This window comes from Heteronotia binoei, chromosome 15 (genome assembly GCF_032191835.1).
Source record: "Heteronotia binoei isolate CCM8104 ecotype False Entrance Well chromosome 15, APGP_CSIRO_Hbin_v1, whole genome shotgun sequence".
Taxonomy (NCBI): domain Eukaryota; kingdom Metazoa; phylum Chordata; class Lepidosauria; order Squamata; family Gekkonidae; genus Heteronotia; species Heteronotia binoei.
Genome location: NC_083237.1, coordinates 34,947,840 through 34,972,575, shown reverse-complemented (window position 1 = coordinate 34,972,575; position 24,736 = coordinate 34,947,840). Strand labels below are relative to the sequence as shown.

Here is a 24,736-nt window from a genome sequence, read left to right as displayed (position 1 = left end):
TACGAGCAACTTCCTGCTACTGCAGCCACACGATGTTTGTTTCCCCCACCCCCCAGCTCCCTCAGTGGCTCTTTACTCCCTGCTTTCTATTTCCTGCCTCTTTTGTTCTATTTCCTCCAAACGTTATACCAATCTTTAAAAAAGAGAACAAAGATAAACCGGGAAACTACAGGCCGGTTAATCTGACTTCTGCTGGAGAGATATTTGAGCACATTTTAAAGGTCGATCTGTGAGCATCTGAAGGATAACAGTGATTCAAGGAAGTCAACATGGATTTGTCTCCAAAAGGTCTTGCCAGACCAATCTGGTTTCCTTCTTTGATCGATTACTGGATTGTGGGAACGCTGTTGATGTGGTTTACCTGGTTTTCAGTAAAGCTTTTGATAAGGTTCCCCATGACATTCTGATGGGCAAACTGGAAGACTGTGGACTGGACTATTGGACAGTTACATGGATAGGAAAATGGTTAGAGGACCATACCCAAAGAGTGGTTGTCAATGTAATTTTGTCAGATTGGAGGGAGGTATCCAGTGGGGTGCCACAGGGCTCGGTTTTGGGCCCAGTTCTTTGCAACATTTTTATCAATGAACTGGATGGAGAGGTAGAAGGGCTGCTCATAAAACTTGCTGATGATACCAAACTGAGAGGAGTAGCAAACACCTAGGAGGATAGAGTTAAAATTCAACAAGATCTGATTAATCTGGAGAAGTGGGCAGTTGCGAACAGGATGCAGTTCAACAAAGATAAGTCTTACATCTGGACCACAAAAATGTGAAGCACAAATACTGGATGAGGGATGCACTCTTGGGAAGTAGTGTGTGCGAAAGAGACCTTGGGGTACTAACAGACTGTAAACTAAATATGAGCAGTCAGTGTGACACGGTGACAAAAAAGGCTCTGTAGCTGTATTGCATGTGTTATTTGGATGCTTTACTGTGTATGTCCCACATTTAATTACTATTTCTCAATAAAAGTATTTTCCTTTTAAATTGGTCTCAATCATTTTGAGAGTTTTTCTCTTTGATACGGACCCTGGTATATATAGGTGTAAGATCCTTCTTGTTATTGCCCATTTTGCCAGGTCTGTCTGATTGAGTCCAATCCATATAATTCCTCCCATTTTAAAGGATACAGGTAATTTGTGTAACATCTCTAGTACTTCTTATTTCATTTTATGGCATGCATGGGCCAGCCCAACAAAGTGACATTTATGTCAGATCCAGTTCTTGTAACAAATTAGTTTGACACCTCTATCATAGTATTACATTACCTCTATCATATGCAGTACAAGCTATACACAGTATTATAGACCACAGTCCCCAACAAATTACCCTCATAACTTTCTGAAATATTTTTGCTGCAATGTGGTCCTATTACCTGTATAGAAAAACCCTCTTGAGTAATTTGGGTTTTGCATAATTTGCAGAAAGCCAGAAGAGCAGGAGTCTTCCTGTCCTCATCAGGCGGGCCATTCCAGGTGGAGACTACAGTGGAGAAAGCACATGAATGGGCAATTGTGGATTTTCCCCATATGCAGACTACTGCCTGCAGAAGGCTCAGCAAAAAAGCATGAAACTGTTGTGGCAAAACATAGGGGAAGAGATTCAGATGTGATCAACTACTAGAATATTGAAGTCCCACTATGTCCAGCAGCTCTTTATAAAGTTTTCTGGAAGTCTGACTGAGCATGATATAATACTGGACACTTACCATATTTTTCGCACCATAAGGTGCTCCGGAGGATAGGACGCACCTTCCTCCTGGGGGGCGATCCGCTGCCTCTGCCTCTGATCTGGCGCTTCCCCCACGCCTGCCTGCCTGGCTCCATCTTCTTCAGGCAAGCGCTGGGATCGCTCCACGTGGCCCCACCACAAACCCAGCGCTTTGCAAGCGCCAGCTGCGGAGGGGGCAGCGTGCTTGCTCCTTGTCTGTGTGCCTAGCTTCAGCTGTGATGTTTAAAGCAAGCGCTGGGATCACTCCCTCCACCCTCTGATCCCAGTGCTTGCTTTAAACATCACAGCTGAAGCTAGGCACACAGGCAGGGAGAAAGCATGCTGCCCTCTCCACAGCCGGTGCTCGCAAAGCGCTGGGTTTGCGGAGGGGGCGGGTGCTTCCTCTGTCCCTGTGTGCCTAGCTTCAGCTGTGATGTTTAAAGCAAGCACTGGGATTGCTCCCTCCGTCCTCCGATCCCAGCGCTTGCTTTAAACATCACAGCTGAAGCTAGGCACACAGGCAGGGAGAAAGCACGCTGCCCTCTCCACAGCCGGCGCTCGCAAAGCGCTGGGTTTGCGGAGGGGGCGGGTGCTTCCTCTGTCCCTGTGTGCCTAGCTTCAGCTGTGATGTTTAAAGCAAGCGCTGGGATCGGAGGGCGGAGGGAGCGATCCCAGCACTTGCTTTAAACATCACAGCTGAAGCTAGGCACACAGGCAAGGAGCAAGCACACTGCCCCCTCCGCAGCCGGCGCTTGCGAAGCACTGGGTTTGCGGTGGGGCCACGTGGAGCGATCCCAGCACTTGCCTGAAGAAGATGGAGCCAGGCAGGCAGGCGCGGGGGAAGTGCCAGATCAGAGGAAGAGGCAGCGGATCGCCCCCCCGAAGGTACGTACCTTCGGACCATAAGACGCACACACTTCCCCCCCCCACTTTTTTTTTGGGGGGGAGTGCGTCTTATAGTCCGAAAAATACGGTAGTTTACAATTATTTGCTTTTGTAACTTACAGTTCATATTTATTGTGTGATCTATAGGATGTCTGCAAGCACATGCAAAATAAGCACTTTGTTGCTTTAAATCTTGTAGAATACCTACATGCATAATTTTGCATGTCTCAGCCATTACCACCAAATTTATAATTGACTCAGTGTAAAAAAGGTGATTTATTTAACAAATGGAACACACACTGAAAAGTTATAAATATAAAAGTTTTATTTTAACGTATTTTAACATATGCATATATATTATTTTAACATATACAAATATAGTTTCTGATGGTTAACCTCGGTGTTCTTACTTTCCCTTGCAATTTACATGCTGGGGGTCTTTTTCCTTTTTCTTGCATAGATAATTGTCTGACCATGCTTCAGGTTAAATCCCCAACCCTGAAACCAAGCCTTCCCTCAACAGCACAGTGCAAGAGATTAGGTCCATGATTTGCTCTTTAGTGTGATAGGTCTGTCACAGTTCAAGAGATGCCCAAAGCAGTCAAAGAAGCTATTAAATCCTGGGCCAGTCCTGTTGTGGTATCCTTGGCATGAATGTTGAAGTCCTTCCAAAATATCAGTCTAGGAGTCTCCAGCTCCACATCTGAGAGTACTTCTGCCAGCTAACAAAGGATGCCCACTGGGAAACTAGGTGGCCAGTAGACAAATAATCTATCCTTAAGAGGATACATGGAATGTAGGAAGAGAGAAGGGCTAATGAACACAATAAATCCACCAGGGACAGGGCCTTTTCTGTAACGGCTCCTTACTGGTGAAACCAGCTGCCGGAAGAGGTGAGGGCCCTGCGGGACCTTGGCCAGTTCCGCAGGGCCTGTAAGACAGCCCTCTTCCGGCTGACCTATAACTAACTGGCATTGGAAACTCTATAGAAGGTTGTAGTGTAGTATTCTGATAGATCGCTTGTCAGACATTGTAACTTGCCTTAAAATATGCTTTGCTTAGATGAGTTCTCTTGACCTAACTAACGCCATGTTGTCTGCTGTTACTAACCCTAGAAATAAAAATGTGCATTTCAAACAAAGAGGGACGATTGTAAACCACAAGAGAGGAATTCCTCCCTTGACAGTTCCTAGCGCCTTAAGCCTTTGAAGATGGCATGCCCGAGGTAACCAGTGGGGTTCCTTCCTGGGAACAAGATAAGGAGGTATGGGAACAGACAACTGTCTCTCTGGGTGTGAGAATGGTTTTATTGTTATGCTTTCTGTATTCTACAAAAACCCAAAGGTAACCTTGGAATGTATCAAACTCAACCTGCTTCTATCCCAGACCACTGGTTCTCAAATAAATGGATTAATTTTGAAACAAAATGATTCATTCTTGTTTGAAGTTCCAACATCTGACATTTTGAGTTTGAACATTTTTGGAGCTTATCCGAACTGGTAACTTAGGCTGGATGGCCACCAAGGCACCAGATAACGGACAGCCCACCAAACCAGTTGAAGAGTCGAGCATCCCGAAGGGGGTGACCGTAACCCGCAGGAGAGCGAAGTCTCCCGTGCACTTTTCCATGCTCCTCTACACCTCGAAGCAGTGGAAGCCGCGCACCTTGACGGCCCTGATGGACGAAGCCACCGGGCGCTTCACCAACCTACTGGGGGGCACCGGAGCTGAGGGGGACGACGCAGCAGCGAGAACCGACCCGATTGAAGACCCAGAGGAAGACGAAGGCCAGGTCCCGAGGGGGGGTGAGGAGGCGAGCTTGCTCCGCCATGAGATGTCATATGGGTGAGAGAGATCCACAACAAGGTCCAAGCCAGTCATATGCAGATCACCCGGGAGCTACAGAGACAACTGGACGCGATCCGGGAACAGATGCGAGGAGCGACCCAAGAACCCCCCGGCGGGAGGCGAACCCGGAGCGCCAGCGGGGCAGCCACGCAAACAACCCGTGCCGATCGGGGCCCTGGCACCAGCTCCTGCCTTGGGACCACTGCCCGCACCCCCGCCGGGGTGGCCAGTGGGATCGGCGGCACCCCACGCTCTGGCGCCGTGGGACGGCGCCCGGGGCCGAGAGCTACAAATCACTTTCGACGGGGACCCAGAGGAAGTGGAGTACTTCACCATCCAGTGCAACAGCTTTATGACGCATTGGGGGGTAACTTTCCCAAACGAGGCAAGCCGGGTTGACTACCTATCCTCCAAACTGAAGGGCGCCACGAGGAAGTGGTACGTGAGCATCTACGCCACCCGACGCCCGGCGCTAACTACAGTTGCAGGATTCCTGCAGGTGATGCTACGGCAGTACAGGGACCCCTTCAAGAGGTGAAGGCCCTGGCCGCCCTGCAAGGGATAGAGCAAGGGTTGAGAATGATCCATGAGTACGCCGCAGACTTCCAATCCCACTGTGCCAAAGTGAGAGGTTGGAGTGAGCACATGAAGTACGAGGCCTTCCAGAACGGCCTTAATGCAAGCATCCTCAACCGCTGCTACCAACAAGGGCAACCCGAGAAGTTGGTGGGATGGATCCAGTTAGCCGGAGAAGTGGAGACCAACCTGCAGCATGTCGTGATCCGCCGACAGCAGCAGCAGGCCGGGAAAGGGGGGCAGACACCGAAGGCCGCCACGAAGCCAGAGGCAAAAAAGCCAGCGGTCGCGGGGACCGGCCCGGCGCCAACCTCCGGGAGGCGATGCTTCCAATGCGGTGACCCCGGGCATCTGGCTGTTAATTGCCCCGAAAAACCACGGGCTCCCCCCCGACACCGAAAACCACCGCCGGGGGCCCAAAGAAGACCGGAAGCAAGCCCAAGGAACCCAGTCGGGGTAACGTCGCCACGTCCATGGCGCTTGACAAGGATATTATAATGGTCGAGGACTCGGGAGAGGAGTCGTGGGATCCGGAGTCGGCGGGAAACGACAGCAAACTGCATTGATGGGTGCTGAGCGGCAGGTCGTGGAGCTGATGGCACCACTGAGGGTGAGAATAACGGGGGGACTACTATTTATGCCCGTAACTTTGTTGAACCCCAAATTGAAGAGGTTCATGCACACCCGAGCTTTAATCGACTCGGGCTGCACCCGGGAGATCATTACCCCCGCTTGGTGGAAGGCTCTAGGGTTAGCCAAGGTCCCGGTCCCCCACCCCATACAATTTGAACAGATGGACGGGACAGCGATGAGGGGTAAACCGTGCACCGAAGAAACCCAAGAGATGCCGGTCGGGACCTTGGGCCACTGGTGGGGTGGTGATTTTCGTCTTCCTTCGACGTAGTTGTGGGGATCAGATAGCTGGCCCGGCACCAACCGGACATACAGTGGGAGGCCCAAATGATAGATTTCACCGATTGGCGGTGCAATCACCACCACTGGCAGGAAGAATGGGGCCCCAACCCCCCTCCGCAGAACAAAAAAATTGTGTGACTGTGGAAGAGATCAGATCCATCCCCAAAGAGTACCGGGACCTAAGGCACGTATTTAGCAAGGAGGAAGCCAACGAACTGCCACCCCATCGGGACACAGAGTGTGCAATTGAACTAATCCCGGGGCAGGAGCTTCCACGCCAAACTGTATTCGATGGGGTGGGCGGAGAAGGAAGAGCTGAGGAAATTCATAGACAAGAACTTAAAAAGGGGCTTTATAAGACCCGCTACAGCCCCACACGCCGCTCCAGTCCTCTTCCGGAAGAAGAAGAACGGAAGCTTGAGACTTTGCACAGACTTTTACGGGATTAATGGGATTTCAATGTCTAATGCATACCCCATCCCCCTAATCAAGGATCTATTGAGCACAGTATCAGAAGGGCAGGTCTTTACCAAGCTTGATCTCAGAGATGCTTATTTTCGGGTCAGGATTAAGGAGGGGGATGAGTGGAAAACCGTGTTTAACACCCCAATGGGGCAGTTTGAATACTGAGTGATGCCTTTCAGGTTGTAGGGGGCGCGGGGGTGTTTATGAATTTTATAAACGAAGTGTTGAGAGAGTACCTGTACAAGGGGGGGGTGTACCTGGATGACATCATTATTTATTCCAAGGACCTAGAGTCCCATGTGCCTTTGGTTCGAAAAGTACTGACCACTCTCAACCAAAATAAACTGTTCGCCAAATTGTCTAAATGTGAATTCCACCAGTCGGAACTAGACTACTTGGGGTTCCGGGTCTCGGGGGAGGGTTTAGCGATGGACCCAGCAAAAATCCAAGCAGTGCTGGATTGGGAAGCCCCAAGAACCCGACGGCAGCTACAATCTTTCATCGGATTTGCAAATTTTTATAGGGGGTTCATTAAGGGGTTCGCCCAGGTGATGCTGCCCCTAACCGACCTGCTAAAGACGAAGGGGAAAGGGGCCGAGGCAAAGAGACCCGGGGCACGCCTTCCCTGGTCCCTGCAATGCCAAGCAGCATTCGAAAAATTGAAAAGGATGTTCACGAGCGAACCCGTGCTGGCCCCAATGAGCTAAAACCCTTCGTGGTGCAATGTGACGCCTCCGATGTAGCCGTCGGAGCAATATTAATGCAGAAGGATGAAGAAGGGAGACTCAGGCCCTGTGCGTACATGTCCCGTAAATTCTCAAACAAACAGAGAAATTGGTCAGTATGGGACAAAGAAGCTTTTGTTGTGACCTACGCATTAAAGACCTGGAGGTCCTGGTTAGAAGGGGCCCAAGTCCCATTCGAGATCTGGACAGATCATAAGAACCTAGAAGCCCTAACGGGGTGGTCGAAGCTAACAGCCAAACAAATCCGCTGGGCAAGGTTCTTCGCCAAATTTGACTTCGTGCTAAAACACATCCCCAGCTCGAGAAACTTTTTGGCAGTCGCTCTATCACGCCTGCCCCAGCACGAGAGCCAATGAGACAAAGTCATTGACTCGCTCATTCCACCCTCGGTCGTAGCGGGGGGAGTGACCACCCGATCTGGGAAGCAAACGGGACCGCCCGAGCCTTGGGGGAGCAGAAGACTAAGGGAGAAGGCGGAAAAGGAGGGAGAAGAAAGACCAGAGAACATAGAGAAGGGGGAGGGAGGCTTCTGGTACTAGGATGGGAAATTCTACGTCCCCAAAAGCCTCCGACAAGAAATATTACAGCACTGCCACTGCAGTAGAATAGCCAGGCATTTTGGGTACGTGAAAACCTTACACCTGGTGAATCGGCAATTCTGGTGGCCTCAAATGAAGAAAGATATTTCAGAATTCGTAGGGTCGTGCCCCACTTGTATCATGGCTAAGAGACGGGGAGGGAAGCCGCCGGGGCTGCTCCAACCCCTACCCACCGCCTCCAGGCCGTGGGCAGTAGTGTCGATGGACTTCATAGTAGAGTTGCCCCCCTCGCAAGGGAAAATGGTGATTTTAGTGGTGGTGGACACCTTTTCCAAACAAGCGCATTTTATACCGTGCAAACAACTCCCCACAGCTAAAAAGCTAGCGCATCTATTCTTCCAACACGTGGTTAGACTCCACTCCTTTCCCGAGAAGGCCATTAGCGACCGCGGCCCGCAATTCGTTGCCAACTTTTGGCGGGAGTTCTGTAAGATGGCTGGAATAGAATAGGGGCTGAGCTCTGCCTATCACCCTCAAACAGACGGAGAGGTTGAATGGGCTTCTGGAGCAGTATCTGCGATGCTACATTAACTACCAACAGTCCAACTGGGTCGAGCTATTACCCTTTGCAGAATATGGCTACAACAACAGCCTGCACAGTTCGACCAAAGCCTCCCCTTTTCAAATAGTAAATGGCTACGAGGGGAGGCCCTTCCCAACGCTGCCACCGGCAGAGGAAGCCTCGCCACCTAGCTCCTGCCGGCAGTGGTGGGAAGGAGTGAGGAAGGGTTGGGAGGTGATCCAAGAAAACCTCGAGGCCGCAAAAAGAGACTACAAAGCACAATTCGACAAGAAACACTCTCAACAGTGGGAGTTCAAGGAAGGGGAGAGTGTATTCCTGTCAACCAAAAACCTCCCCCTGCCCCAGGCATGTAGGAAGCTAGCTTACAAATTTTGGGGGCCATTTAAAATCAAAAGGGTGATCAACAAAGTGACAGTGGAATTGGAATTACCCAAGATGTTTAGTAAGATCCACCCTGTTTTTCATTGCAGCCTTCTTCGCAAGGATCCTGGAGCCACGTCTTGGCACCCCCACCCTCCAGAGCCACCTCCTATTCAAGTGAAGGGCCAGAGCCACCATGAGGTGCAGGAAATCCTGGACTCCAGGGTCCAGAGGGGGGTTCTATACTTCCTGGTGCGCTGGAAGTACTTCCCCAGTAGTTGCGATGAGTGGGTCAAGTCCACCGACCTACGGGCCCCCCAACTGTTGAAGAAATTTTACCTACTGCACCCAAACAAACCCTGAGCAGGAGCTTAGGGGGGGGCAGTATGTCAGACATTGTAACTTGCCTTAAAATATGCTTTGCTTAGATGAGTTCTCTTGACCTAACTAACGCCATGTTGTCTGCTGTTACTAACCCTAGAAATAAAAATGTGCATTTCAAACAGAGAGGGATGGTTGTAAACCACAAGAGAGGAATTCCTCCCTTGACAGTTCCCAGCGCCTTAAGCCTTTGAAGATGGCATGCCCAAGGTAACCAGCGGGGTTCCTTCCTGGGAACAAGATAAGGAGGTATGGGAACAGACAACTGTCTCTCTGGGTGTGAGAATGGTTTTATTGTTATACTTTCTGTATTCTACAAAAACCCAAGGGTAACCTTGGAATGTATCAAACTCAACCTGCTTCTATGCCAGACCACTGGTTCTCAAATAAATGGATTATTTTGAAACAAAATGATTCATTCTAGTTTGAAGTTCCAACGTCTGACATCGCTTGTTTTATTATTTTACTGTTTTAACTGCTGTAACTTGATGTATTTTAAATCTAAAATTTATGTTAGATCTTATATGTTGTGAGTCACCCTGAGCCACTTTGGTAGGAAGGGCGGGATATAAATTGAAATAAACTAAAATTGAAAATAATAATGCTGCAGGAGCCACCTTTTCTAACTGTTCTAGTAATAAGCATAGGAAGGAACCCTATGGATGGTAGCCACCATGTGGTATCTTCCCACATGGACTTTGCACAGTGGTTCCAAGTAAATGATCCATTTTGAAAAGAGAAATCTGGGAATTGTGGGTGCCTATAAGAGATTAGATGTGTTCTTGCATTGTCCATCCATTCATTTTAGATCTACAGTTCACCATACCCTGGAAATTCAAGACAGGTAACAAAAGGATATGTGCAAATCAAAATAAGTGGTGATCAGTGAAATATTTACATTTTTTTTCTGTATCCATTGTCATGCAAATGCATACATATATGACAATGTCTGCATGACTATATTAGTTGTCTGGTTGGATCCAGACAGGTTTGGTTTCTTTTTTGCTCAATCTTACCTAGTGGTTCACCACACTGCAGCTCTTGTCTGTCATGCTTTTTCTTCACAAGGCTCCAAGATCTGAAGTATGAAATTTTGGGGTAATCGCTATCTTCCACTCTTCTTCACCAGCAGCAAAGTTGCTTAAGTCCCATTGTAATGGGTGTATTGACAGGACAGCAGAGATGGCTTGTATTAAGGGTATATAACCATTAATAAAAACCCAATATTTCTTTGTGGTAGCATATTATTGATTTTTCCCAGAATTTGAGGGCCATTTCCCTTCATTGCCAATCTCAAAGTAAATTCAGATAACTAAGTGGCCAGAAAAATATTGATCAACTGACCTAAACTATTTTGTGAATTCTGAGACTGCCTTCTATGAGAGAAATTGTACTAATGTGATTACAAAGGCACCACTGTCTTCCAAAGGTGCTTTGTGATTGTACTTGTCACTTTCCCCCTTCTTGGAATTTCAGAAGGAATAATCTTGACCACTTGTGAGGAACAAGGAGTCCAGAAGTAATACAGGCAAAACCTTTATTTCTCTCAAAGGGGGGGGGGAGTTATTTTGATACTAAAAAGGAAATTATATACATTTGTATGGATGTAAAGGACATAGGCTGGAGATGTAAAAAGAGATATAGAGCCAAAAATCTTCAATCTATGTTTTGAGGGTAAATTGAACAAATCTCTGTTTTTCCAACTCTGGTAATTAAAGTTTTTGATATTCAACACATGTCTATTATTGAATATGATTGTTGCCTGTTGAAAGAATATACAAAATCTCTTTCATCTGTATAAAATGTTTGCCAAACATCTTCCAGTTCAAGAATTCTCATACATTTGAATTTAATTTTTTTTTGGGGGGGGAGTAGTTCCTCCTTCTTAGATCTGTCTTTTTTGAAGTCATATCTCCAAAAATTAAAATCTATCCTTCTTCAAAGTTTTTTTAAAATCAAAAAAATCATATTTTTTCTATTATTTGGAGTGTATGTGGAGTGTATGAACTTCCGAACTTTGGTTATTAATATATATTGCAATACCTTATATATAACCTCTAATCTTTTGCAATTTAATATATGTTCTTGATCTTTTAAAATACATGTTTCTTAGACACATAATATATCCGTTTTTTATTTTTTTTATCATTTGGAAGGCAAATGTAGTACATTTGAGTTTGTGGAAATTATTTTAGTTCATTTTTTTTCTTCTTTAGTGATTTATTTTCCTTATTGCTCCTTGTCCCTTCTCTGGATGAATTTATGGCATCCTCTGATAGCAAGCTTTGATTAATATCTTTTGCTAAAGGGTTCTTAAAGGGAGTAGGTACCCTGATATGGGCTATCTGTAGTGATTTCTCTTTGCCAATTTCATGAGCTTTCCCAAAACTTAAAAATGGATACAACTTCCCAGTTGACTGAATGGGAATAGATTTTATAAGGAACATCAAATTTGCATTATAAAATGTGATGTTTTGCTCTTCTTGATCCAGGAATATGCCAATCAGTGAATGGGGGACTTCTTTCTTTTCAATTTTATTTTGATTAGAAAAAAAATCTCCCCCAAGACTTTTTAGAGTCCAGCTTTCTTTCTCCAGGGGCTTCTCAAATGTCTCAGTTTTATTTTTGTCCCTCTGAGCTTCAGTCATCACCCCTAACTCCCAGTCCATCAAGTCATCTACTTTCACCTCCCAATAGTGCTTCCCAAAGGCATAAGCCTCCTTTGCCACTACAACAGGATTTCCAGAAAGAGCAATTTCTTGCTCAGTCTTGCTAGGCTTAACAAAGACCGTTTTTTGATCCTCACTGATGGTGAGCACAGGATGTTTAAAATGTGAATCCAAGGTGACAGCAGCTGTAGGGAAGGGAAGGGGGGGGAATCATTATTATCAATCATCACCACCACCAGCAGGACCAGTGACAGCAACAATAACAAGCTACAACTAGTATTTTCTCATTCAAAGTATATCATCAGGTGCATCAGGAGTTTTTTACCATGACATTTTCATACAAAAACATACTTCTACAGAAGAGTATCTGAGGGTTGCTAGGAAATGTAGGTAAGCCATCAGAGAGGCTAAAGCTCAGAATGATCTGAGGCTCACTAGTGTTGCTACAATGATAAAAGCTTCTTCAGCTTTGTGAGGACCAAACACAAGGTAAAAGGCAATAGACCTGCTATTGGATGAAAGTGGAGAACTCTGACAGAGGACAGAGAAAGCAGAAAGACTCAATGTCTATTTTGTCTCAGTTTTTTCCCCTGAAGAAGAGGCTTATCTAGATACAGTAGTATGCAAGGTACGGTGTCCAGACTGCTAGTTGACATGAACAAAGAGGTTGTTGAGAAGCACCTGGCTGCACTGGATGATTACACATCTTCTGGTGTGCACCCAAGAGTGCTCAAGGGATTTTCTAGAGAGCCTTCAGAGTCTTTATCCATCATCTTCAAGACTTCTTGAGGGACAAGAGATATGTCACAAGACTGAAGAAGGGTGAATATTATCCTAATCTTAAAAAAAGGAAGGAAGGATGGCCCAGGAAACTACAGGCCAGTCAGTCTGACCTCTGTCCCAGGGAAGATATTGGATTTGATTTTAAAGGGGGTCAAGTCTGTGAGCATCTGAAGGACAACTTGGTGATCTGGGGAAGTCAGCATGGATTTGTCACAAACAAGTCCTACTAAACATACCTCATTTCCTTTTTTGATCAAGTGGGTATGTCATTGATGTTATTTACCTGGATTTCAGGAAAGTTTTTGACAGGGTTCATCAAGATATTCTGATGAGTAAACTGGAGGACTGTGGACTGGACTCTAGGATAATTAGGTTGATTGGGAACTGGTTGCTGTTAATGGCATTTCATCTGATTGGAGGAAGGCATTCAATGGGGTGCCATAGGGCTTGGTTCTGTGCCAGGTATCTTTCAGTATTTTTACAAATGATATGGATGATGGAGTGGAAAGACTACTTATCAGATTTGCACATGACACTGAATTGGGAGGAGCACACCTGAAGACAAAGATAGAATTCAACAAGATCCAAACACACTAGAAAAGTGGGTGGGTGTGAATAAAATGCAATTTAACAAGAACAATTGGAGAGTTCTAAATCTGAGTAAAATGAGAAGCACACACACACTGGATGGATTAGATGATAAAATATTAAATGAGATCATACAAATGCTAATTAGGCTTCAACTACAATATCGCATAGCTTTCTTACCTGCGTAACTCCGAGCTCTTCTGAAATCTCCAAAAAGAAAGAAAAATGAATCAATTGAAAGAATGTGAAATAGGAAATTATATATGAACTCAATGGACAGCTCAGAAAGAGGTCGTTTTATCTTAATATTAAATAAACAATCATTTCCCAGTACAGAAAATGTTACCAAAAGCATTGTGGCTTACCAAGTTCAACCGTGAGTCTACCTGAAATAGAAAGTATTCCAATTACTGATAACATTTTCAAATAGGGATGTTTCGGTGGAGAATAAGTGTACTACAGGATTGCCAGCTCCGGGTTGCGAAATTCCTAGATATTTGGGAGTGGAGGCTTGGGAAGGCTAGGCATTGGGATGGAAGTGACCTCAGCAAGCTATAATGACACGGAATTCATCCTCCAAAGCAGCCATTTTATCCAGGAGGGTTGATTTCTATAATATGGAAAGTGGTGGTAATTCTGGGTGATCACCAGCCCCCACCTAGAGGCTGGCAGCCCTAGTTCCCCTGGAGGAAATGGCTGCTTTGAAGCTTGAAGTCTATGGCTGCTTTGAAGCTTGAAGTCTATGGCTTTCTGCCCCCTCCTTAAACCTCACCATCCCCAGGCTCACCTCCAAACCTCCAGCAATTTCCTAACCTGGAGTTGGCAACCCTATCTTTTTACCATGCAACAGCCAACCTACCTGTAGTGTCTTGGGCTTAAACAAGACACCGCGCAACTTTGCAGCAGAGGAAATCCCGTGATCACCCTGCGCAGCACGGGAAAAGGCTCCGCCAATCAAGATCAGTGGCAGGAAGTTTGACTGGCCAGGATTGGACTGGCCAGCCAGAGGGTTGTTCCGGGAGAAATGTATATAAAGCGGGTCCTGGCCTGCATTGCCCTGTTCTGTGATGTACCTTGCAATAAAGTATGTTGCCTTCTATACGTCTCGTCACTGAGTACATTACACTGGCGATGAAGGTGGGATCTGGCTAGGAAGGCTTTTCCCAAGAGGATAGCAGCTTACCTGGCTGGGGATGAGGAAGGCGCAGGACCGCAAGAAACAGAGACGCCCACCGCCACAATGGTGAACCCTAGCGTAACGACGGGCCATCTTGCCGAGTTCAACCCTGACCACCCCGGAAGATGGGAGACCTACACTGAACGGGTCGAGTGCTACCTGCGGGCCAACATGATCACCGACAACAACAGCATGAGGGACGTCCTGCTGAGCGTCTACGGAGAGGCGACCTTCGAGATCACACGAGGACTCTCAGCCCCCGTGAAGCTCACCGAGAGGACCTACAGGGAGGTCGTCCGACTCCTCACTGGGCATTTCTCGCCCCAACCGTCCATCGTAGCGTGCCGATTCCTCTTTCATAAGAGGAATCAGAAGCCCAGGGAAACAGCGGCCATCTACCTGGCCGCTCTCTGGCAGATTGCAGGAAACTGCAACTTCGACAAACGGGAGGAGGCCCTGAGGGACCGCTTCGTCTGGGGCCTCTGAGACGAAAGGCTGCAGCAGAAGCTCTTCGCCAAGGAAGAGCTCACCCTCCAACAAGCCTTCAACGAGGTGACGGCTTTCGAAAGAGCCACCAAGGCATACAGCCACCTACGTGGAGAGGCAGTCCACCAGGAAGAGATGGCGCCCGGCGGCACAGAGGACGAAGAGGCTTTTCAGCTCCGTCAGCCACAAGGGACGGACCCAAGGGCCCCCACAAGACAACGAGCAACGGAAAGGCCCACTACGAGCAAATGCACAAGCTGCGGCGACCCCCACGAGAGGCGGGACTGTCCATACCGCAACATGGACTGCGTAGTTGCGGGAAGATGGGCCACATCGCGCGGGCGTGCTGGGCCAAGAGCAGCCGCAGGCGCCCGACAGCACACCATGATTCTACCGAAGCTTACACGACAGCGTCTATTAGATTACAGGTATTGAACTTGCCCCTCTCAGCCCCCGACTAGGTCAAAATGTCGGTCCTCATTGAGGGCGCCCCCTGTCTTATGGAGGTGGACTCGGGTTCCTCCATCTCCATTATTTTGGAGGAGACGCTACGGAAGCTATGTCCCTGCCGCCACCTCCAACTGAGGCCGGCTGACTTTGTGCTAAGAGATTTTCAGAAAAACCCGGTACACATCATGGGCTGGGCCCGGGTGCGGGTGGAGAGGGGGAGTTTTAGGGGACCCTTGGATATTCTGGTGGTGAAGCGCCAGCTCACCACCCTTTTGGGGCTGGCCTGGTTCCAACCACTCGGGATCCAGCTAGTGGGGGTGGACCAGGTGCAGGCGAACAGTTTCGAGGACATCTGCCATGACCCAGCAATATTCGATGGGTCCCTGGGGTGTCACAAAGGGCCGCCCATCACGCTGCCACTTGATCCCTTGGTCAGACCGATTTGGCTCAAGGTGAGGCGGGTCCCGTTTGCCTTAAAACCAAAAATCGAGGCGGAGCTGGACCGCCTCACTGCCCAAGGAGTTTTAGAACCTGTGTCTTCCGCGGCCTGGGAAACCCCCATAGTAACTCCCGTGAAGCCCAATGGGGATGTGAGGATCTGCGCTGACTATATTTATTATTTATTTATTTATTAAGTGCACGATCAACAAAGCGCTCCAAGACAACCCTTACCCCGTCCCGGTGGTCAGCCACATACTAGCGGCACTAGCAGGGTCCAAAATTTTTGGGAAGCTGGACCTGGCGCAAGCATACCAGCAATTGCCGGTCGACGCCAAGACTGCCGAGGCTCAGACCATTGTAACCCACCGGGGGGCCTTTAGGGTTCGGAGGCTACAATTCGGGGTAAGCGTAGCTCCAGGGATCTTCCAGAGTATAATGGACTCTCTTCTTAAAGGAATCCCCGGAGTACAGCCATTTTTTGACGATGCTTTAATCACCGCCCCTGACGCCAGAGACTTCAGCAGCCACCTGAGAGAGGTTCTCTGCCATTTCCAGGAGGCGGCGCTGAAGGTCAAACAAGAAAAATGCTTGCTGGGAGTACCGCGGGTGGAGTTCCTGGGGTTCACAGTGGATGCGGCAGGAATCCACCCGACCGAGGAAAAGACCACGGCTATAGTCCAAGCCCCAGCCCCCACGTGCAAGGCGGAGCTACAGAGTTTTTTGGGGTTATTGAACTTCTATCATTCGTTCTTGCCCCACAAAGCTGCCATTGCGGATCCGCTCCACCGGCTGCTGGACAAGCAAGCCCAGTGGGTTTGGGGCAAGCGCCAAGCTGCTGCATTCCAGGCGGTGAAAGACCTCCTCATCTCGAACGCTGTGCTTCACCACTTTGATGAGGGCCTGCCGCTGATTCTGGCTTGCGATGCTTCCCCGTACAGAGTGGGCGCCGTTCTGGGACACCAACTCCCGGACGGGAGGGAAGTCCCGGTGGCATACTACTCTAGGACTCTGACTCCGGCGGAGCGCAACTACATGCAGATCGATAAGGAGGCCCTGGCAATCGTGGCGGGGGTGCACAAATTCAACGACTACCTATATGGTAGGCATTTCACCATCGCCACGGACCACAAGCCGCTCCTGGGTCTCCTCGCCCCTGATCGTCAGACCCCCCAAATTTTGTCACAGCGAGTCCTGAGGTGGAACCAGTTCCTGAACTCGTACACTTACACACTAGTACATCGCTCCGGCAGAGCCATGGGGCACGCGGATGCCCTCAGCCGCCTGCCGCTTCCCTCGATGGACCCAGATCCCGCCCCGGCCCACTTGGTGATGCTCATTGAATCCCTGCCTGAGCGGCCCCTACACGCTGCTGAGGTGGCTTGGGCAACAGGCAGGGACCGCATCCTCGCATGGGTCTCGGACTGGGTGGCGAGGGGGTGGCCCACGGGCAAGGTGGACAGTGAGTTCAGGCCATTCGCATCCAGGAAGGACGAACTATCCACCCACAAGGGGTGCATACTCTGGGGCAGCAGGGTGGTGGTTCCCCCCCCTTGCGCAAACAGGTACTGGAAGCCCTACACGAAACCCACCTGGGGATTGTGAGAATGAAAGCCCTGGCTCGAAGCTACGTGTGGTGGCCAGGTATGGATGAGGAGATAGAGGGGTGGGTGAGAAGGTGCCAACCATGCCAAGAGTCCGCCCTCCGCACCAGTCCACAGGTGGGAATCTCACAGGCGGCCATGGTCATGTCTCCATTTAGATTTCGCCAGGCCGTACCAGGGGCAAATATTCTTCATCCTGGTCGATGCCTACACAAAATGGCTAGAGGTGATTCCGGTAGGGTCTACCTCCATGGCAGCGGCTGTCAGAGCATTGCGGAGGGTTTTTTGCACGCACAGAATCCCCGATACCCTGGTCACGGACAACGGCACCGCATTCACCTCCCGGGAATTCCGGGAGTTCATCGGGAGGTACCTCATAAGGCACATTAGGTCCGCCCCTTTCCATCCGGCCACCAACGGCCAGGCTGAGCGAATGGTAAGAACCACCAAAGAGGCCCTGGGTCGCATTGTTCAAGGGGACTGGGAACACCGCCTCGCAGCCTTCCTGTTCCATAACAGGGTCACCCCCAATCCAACAACAGGTTCCAGTCCTGCGGAACTGCTCATGGGGAGGAAATTAACCACCAGGCTAGATAGGCTACACCCGGACCGAGCCACTGACGTCCACGGTTCCCCAGAAGTCAGGGAAGCAGTGCAGGGGTTCTTTCCGGGCGATCCAGTGTATGCGAAGAACTTTGCAAGTGGCCCAGAATGGGTAACCGGCAGGGTACTGAGGGTGACGGGGTCCCAATCATACGAGATAGCGACAGAAGGGGGGCAAATTCTTAGGAGGCACATCGACCAGCTGCGGCATCGCACCTTGCCGGAGGAGCCGCCCGAGGTGGAGAGCGAGAGGGAGCCAGCAACGGAAAACCCAGAAGCGGCCCCGCCAGCGCCGTGCCTGCCGACATACAATCTCCCGGGGCCGGCTGATCCTGAACCACAACCAGAGCCAGCACGCCAGCCACCGGGAGTGAATCCCCAAGAGGCGATCCCCTCCACAGGGCCCGTTTACGCGCCGCAAGCAACCCCGAGGCGATCTACCCGGGAGCGCAGGGCGCCAGCGTACTTGCAGGATTATGTATCTTAGACTGGGGGGGAGGAGTGTAGTGTCTTGGGCTTAAACAAGACACCGTGCGGCTTTGCAGCAGGGGCGACCAGGGGAAGTCCCGTGGTCACCCTGCGCAGCGTGGGAAAAGGCTCCGCCTATCAAGATCAGTGGCGGGAAGTTCAACTGGCCAGGATTGGACTGGCCAGCCAGAGGGCTGTTCCGGGAGAAATGTATATAAAGTGGGTCCCAGCCCGCGTTGCCCAGTTCTGTGATGTACCTTGCAATAAAGTATGTTGCCTTCTACACGTCTCGTCACTGAGTACATTACACTACCTTTATCTGCCTTTCTATTTTAAGCTGCCCACCGCAGGCAGTCTCTGCATAGGAAAGCTATAGCTCATGGGAGGTAACCCTCAAGAACTTGGGAGGTGCCTCACTTTCCTCTGTATCCCCCTCCCTACACTATTTCCTCTTTCCATTCTCCTGACAAACCTCAAATCCTGTTCCTTTCCTTGCCTCATTCTCTCCTCAGCATTCACCAACCTACCTTATATTTGCTATATTTGCTGTTATCTGCTATATTTACCATTTATTTATCTCATTTATGCCCCACTTTCTCCACACCTTACAGTATTCTCCTCTCCTAATTTTTATCTGCACAACAACCCAGTGATGTAGATTAGACTGAAAGTATAAGACTGATCCAAAATCACCCAGAGAGTTTCCACAGCAAGCTGGACATGTAAACTTGGGTCTCATACCCTGCTCTGAAGTTCTAACCACTATACTACACTGGCTTTCATACGTTTGTTGTTATTGAAGAATAGCAAGCAGCCAGGTCTAGTTGAGTTATACAAGTTGGCTGGTATCAAGTCACAGAGAGGTTGCTTCCAGGCCTAGGTTTGCCAGCTTCCAAGAGGGATCTGGAGATCCCCCATAATTTCAACTGACCTCCAGGCAGCAGCGATCTGGAGAAAATGACTGCTTTGGAGGGTGGACTCTATGGCATTATTTCCATCTGAGACCTCTCCCCTCCCCAAACCCTACCCTCCTCAGACTCTACTGCAAAATCTCCAGGAATTTCCCAACCTGGAACTGGAACCCTAGTCAGCCCTGGCCCCAGTGAGTCCTTCCTCAAAGGCCGAAATAGGCCTAGAAAAGGTCCCTCCCCCTCCCACTGCTTTTTACTCACAGAAACTGAAACATGGAATGCTGGGGTTGCCTAGCAACAGCCACTGAGGGAATATGCTTTTTTTTTTAAGCTACAGGCACTCCATTTATCATTTTCAGGCTTTTTAAAGCTCCCAGTGTATCTTGGGTTTATTAGATTTCACATTTTTCTGCAAACCTGGGGCTTTTTTTTCAGGTTTGTAGAAGGATCTGTCTTTCCCATTCACAGCTCCAGTCACTAGATTTAAGTATCCAAAGATTTATCCAACTTTGTGATTAAAATACAAGCTAATACATAGTGAACCCACCAGTAGTATTAACTATATTTGAAATACATTTTACAACCCTCCCCATTCAAATAATCCTAATTTCTCAGCACTGCTCCGGTGGCTGCCAATGGGTAGGATCAACCAGCTTTTCCACTAGTGAAAAAGGGAAGGGTTTCTTTTGCAATCTGAAAAGGCTATGCAAGGGAGCATGGGAACTGCATGGAGAAAAGCCATAACAGATGGGATCTGGAATAAGAGAGAAATGGGCAAGATTTTAAAAAAGCTAGCTGAATCCCATCTGATTTTGCACTTGCACTATTTCTATCCCTTAATCCAATCCCTTTCCCATCCATCAAACCCATATAGCTTCTCTTACCACAACGCTCTTGCAATTCAGCAATGACTACCAAAAAAAAAAAATGATTTCAATCAGTAGAAAGGAAAGTTCTTATAAAAAGACATAAACACAAATGTGTGAACAATTCACTTAACAACAATCATCTGAGAACTTCTACAAACTGCAGTTCATCGCATGGATAAGCAGTAATCACATAAAGCCACCTGACAAATTTTAAGTACATTGTGTGGTAATATATTTCACATATTTACTTCATGAACTGAAAACTAATCTGGCTATATGGCAGAATGGATTTTGCCGAATTCTGCCACAGACAAAATGTGGCAGTGAATCTGAGGTTCTGCCTGTGGCAATAATGTTTCAGAATGTGCTATATAATTTCCAGAATCTGATTATATTTTCCTGAGATATTTCTGTCATTCATCAGAGACATTCATTAGACACAGCCTGCACTAGCATAGAAGAATGGCATCATCATAGTGCTCTAACACAGAGATGATATCTGTGTATTTAACACAAACAATATTGCCGCATGAGTATTGGAGACATTTGTGCATGTTCCATTACATTGCAAGAAGCATCATATCTCCACTACCCAAATTCCAGTAACTTCCATGGCATAGCAAATCCCCGAGTATCTGAAAGAGACTACGGAAGGGGATCTGCTATATCTCCTCCCTCATCCATAAGGAGAAGTCAGAGGGCCATTTATACCACTGCATTTCTGAAAACTGTAATGACCAAATCTTTTTTGTATGTGCAAAAAGCCCAGTAGGAACTAATTTGCATTTTAGGCCACACCCATTGACATCACCATTGTTTCACATGGCTTTTTGTAGAAAAAGCCCAGCAGGAACTTATTTGCATATTAGGCCATACACCCCAACACCAAGCCAGCCAGAACTGCATTCCCGTGCGTTCCTGCTCAAAAAAAGCCCTGGTAATGACAATACCATTACTTAACTTTACATCCTATATGCTTCAAAAGGATCAGGGGATGAAGATTAAATATTAGGATGAGCTGCCACCATCAGAATGTTGCCATCATATTCCCTATAATGCCTTAAAAAATGTGGGGAACTTTATGTAGGCTAAACATGTCTTGTCCACTCTAACCAAGGATATTTCCCCATGTTCTTTTCACTGTGCCTTGACTTCTAAACATTCACATAAGCAGGCAATATTAGCTTCCTGGGGCTGTTCTTCAGTAGTGAGCAGCTGTCTTAGGTGCAGTTTAACATGGGGCCATTTTGGCTTCATTTTGTGTAGTCTTATTTGCCCTTGGCATTGCAAAGATGTCTGGTAGAAAAGGGACAGGAAGATCCAAGGGTAAGCAGCCTGCGCCAAAGGCCCCTAAGGCCTCGCCAAAAAGGCCACCACCGCCTTTATCTTCTTCAGATGAGGAGGGTGAGGATGAAGTCAATGCAGCTACTATGCAAAGGCTGTTGGCGCTGGAGAGAGTGTCCGGTATTCCTCCCTCACAAGGTTTAGGATCTGGAAAAGCTTCTAAGATGGCACTTCAGGCAGATATGTTAACCAGATTGTCTATTCTCAAGGGCAGGTCTGCTGTAAACATTGCAGGAGAAGCCATGGGTCTTGGCAGTTCAGACAGGAGATCAGTTCTATCTCCGGGGGATGCAGGATCAGGGTCGGCACTGGTGCCTATTTGAACTGTGGATGGAGAGGTTTCATCAGCTGGCCCCAGATGCCGATCACGAACCGGCGCCAATGCCCCAGGAGTTATGGCTGATTGGAGAGCCAAGGCCTGCAGAGCGATAGGCCTTGCCATTGCACCTAGCACCAGGAAGCCTTACGAATGTGCTGTGCGGCAGTTTGAGGACTTTAGGGTTGAGGTAGGGTATCACATTGTTTGGCCCCTCCCAGTGGAGCAGTTGCCCTGCCACTGTGTTTCTCTAAGAGGTAAGGGATTGGCCATGCGATCCATTAGAGGATGCCTGTCTGCTTTGGCTTTTGCCAAAGGCGTTGGGATATAAGGTGGAAACAGCAGACTTTCATCTTTGAAAGATGCTGGAGGGGTGGGCCAGAGAGGCCAGGCCTAGGCCTGATGCGAGGCAACCTATTTCCCCTCTCATTCTTAGGGGCTTGAAGGGGGTTTGGGGCACAGTGTGTGCATCTTATTTCAAGTCCACACTGTTTCATGCTGCTTCCTTAGCTGCCTTCTTTGGGGCCCTTAGAGTTATGAGCTAGTGGCAGGCTCCAGAAATGATGTTTCTGGCAATGCGGTTAGTGGAGAGTTAGTGGAGAGTAAGGTGGTCATTACCATTCGACAGTTTAAGACTGACCAGCATCGAAGAGGGACCATGTTGGAGCTGGGCACCTGTTCTGAGCTTGAGTTGTTCCCGGTTTCTGCTTTGGCTGGTTATTTGGCAGTTCGGGGGGCCTAATGAGGGGTTTTTGTTTTGTCACCTTAACGGCAGCCCGCTGACAAAGCATCAGTTTTAGGCTGTGACTTCCCGGGCTTTAGCCAAGCTAGGGTTGTCCGGGGTGCGGTTTGGTACCCACTTCTATAGAATTGGGGTGGCCTCTACGGCCGCTGGCCTGGGATATCCTTCCCCCTCCATTCAGCACCTGGGCCATTGGCACTCATTGGCCTATAACTCTTATGTTTGCCCTTTTCTCAGTTCCTAGCTTCATTTGTTTGTATTTGGAATGTTATGGTTCTTATTTCTAGTTTGACTGTATTAATTTTTCTTTTTAGATGCTGTTGTTCCTGGCCAGAGGAGCCAAGTTCTCATCTGTGGACACAGCTATGTGTTTTGGGCTGCACATCAGGCTTGGAGAACTTTGGTCGGCTCTCAGCTGGGACTCAGCCAATATGTTACTATCGAATGGCGCGAGTGCTGGGGTCTTCAGTGGCCTGGCCTGCTGCCATTGTTATTCCATGGGAATGCAGGCCCTCCTCCTCAGGTTTTAATCATCCACCTGGGAGGGAATGATCTAGGGCTAGTAAAAGGCAAGGCTTTAGTCTTGCAGGCCCGAGAGTATTTTCGGTACATCAGGGAGAGATGGCCCAGGACCACTATAGTTTGGTCAGCCATGATTCCCCGCCTTGTTTGGCATAGTGCTTGGGATCCTGCAGGTATTGAGAGGGCCTGTTATAAAGCTAACAAAGAAATTAGGAAGGCATTGGAAGGGGGGTTGGGCCACTCTCTGCCCCAACCGGATATTTCTACGAAATTTTCTGACCTCTACAGAGGGGATGGGGTGCATCTCTCTGAAAAAGGTAACATGCTTTTCTTGAGAGATCTCCGGCAAGGGCTGCAGGTGGCCTTGGGCCTCCCAGTGGGTGCTAAGGCCTAAGTAGAGACCTGGTCTTAGTAGTGGCAGGTTTTTACTGGGTTTATGGTACTCTGCGGCTAGGGGAGGACCAGAAAGCATTCCCCTTTTGGGTAGTTAGGGGTCTGGCAGGATCAACCTTGGGGTTTGATGACCCGGGGTGGGAGAATGCAGACTGTCCTTGAGGCTCGACTAGAGGGTGCCTTACATTGAGATGTGCGTCTGGTGGTTGGGCCCTCTGGGGCTTGCCTCCTTGCTGGGTCGGCCTGGCGGGAGCTGTGCCACACGGCTCTGGCTGGGGGCTGGGTCTCTCACCCACTAATGGCAGGAGAGCAGTCTGTTGAGACCCCTGGCCCTGACCAGGCTGAAGTTCTGGTTGTCCTTGCTGTTTATTATTATACTTAATAAAGTGGTCCTTACCAATACCTTGTGTCCGACTCTTCGTTCCGACTTGGGGTGCAATCCATTTCTAGCAGCCAGCAGCAATGCTGCTAGGTTGCAGGAGTGTATTTGCCTCCCTGGAAGGGAAGGGAGGACTTTTGCAGCCCGTTTGGGCATGCTTAGGAGGGGGCGGGACTTTGCCATTGTAACGGTAGAGCCATCCGACCCCCTTCTCAGTCCCCAGAAGAAGATCGGCCCTCCCACCTGCCCTGTTTGTTATGTAGGCAAGTGCTGGTCGCCTCATGGTTGGGGGGGCCGGGTAGGAATTTTTTGCTCTCCAGCTGATTGGCTGTTTGCTGGGGGGGGGGTTCGCCTACCCTACATAGCAGGTCAGTGGATTGTGGATTTGGCTATAGGGAGGTGCTGTTACATAGGTTGGTCACTTTAGTTTAGCAGGTTGTTAAGGGTTTATGGTTCTATGCAGCTAGAGGAGGACCAGAAAGCAAACTGGAGAGCCAGTTTGGTGTAGTGGTTAAGTGTGCAGTTATCTGGAAGAACCGGGTTTGATTCCCCACTCCTCCACTAGCACCTGCTAGCATGGCCTTGGGTCAGTCATAGCTCTGGCAGAGGTTGTCCTTGAAAGGGCAGCTGCTGTGAGAGCCCTCTCCAGCCCCACCCACCTCACAGGGTGTCTGTTGTGGGGGAGGGAGATAAAGGTGATTGTGAGCCGCTCTGAGACTCTTCGGAGTGGAGGGTGGGATATAAATCCAATATCTTCTTCTTCTTCTTCTTCCCCCTTTTGGGAAGTTAGACAGGATCAACCTTAGGGTTGATGACCTGGGGTGTGAGAATGTAGACGATCCTGGAGGCTCGACTAGAGGGTGCCTTCCATTGAGATGTGCGTCTGGTGGTCGAGGCCTCTGGGGCTTGCCTCCTTGCTGGGCTGGCCTGGTGGGAGCTGTGCCACACAGCTCTGGCTGGGGGCTGGGTGTCTCACCCGCTAAT

The 24,736-nt window shown here is 48.8% G+C and overlaps 1 protein-coding gene across 1 annotated transcript in view; it reads right to left on the bottom strand.

Annotated features, from left to right (window-relative positions):
• Positions 1 to 10,532: 10,532 nt before the first annotated feature.
• LOC132584066 (butyrophilin subfamily 2 member A1-like) overlaps positions 10,533 to 24,736 on the bottom strand; it is a 34,895-nt gene continuing 20,691 nt past the window's right edge. Inside the window, exons 9-12 of the mRNA XM_060255858.1 lie at positions 20,072 to 20,098; positions 13,416 to 13,436; positions 13,231 to 13,257; positions 10,533 to 11,864 (exon numbers count right to left, since the gene is read on the bottom strand). Coding sequence (XP_060111841.1) covers positions 11,197 to 11,864; positions 13,231 to 13,257; positions 13,416 to 13,436; positions 20,072 to 20,098 — 743 coding nt within the window. The 3' untranslated portion in view covers positions 10,533 to 11,196. The remainder of the gene's footprint in view (positions 11,865 to 13,230; positions 13,258 to 13,415; positions 13,437 to 20,071; positions 20,099 to 24,736) is intronic.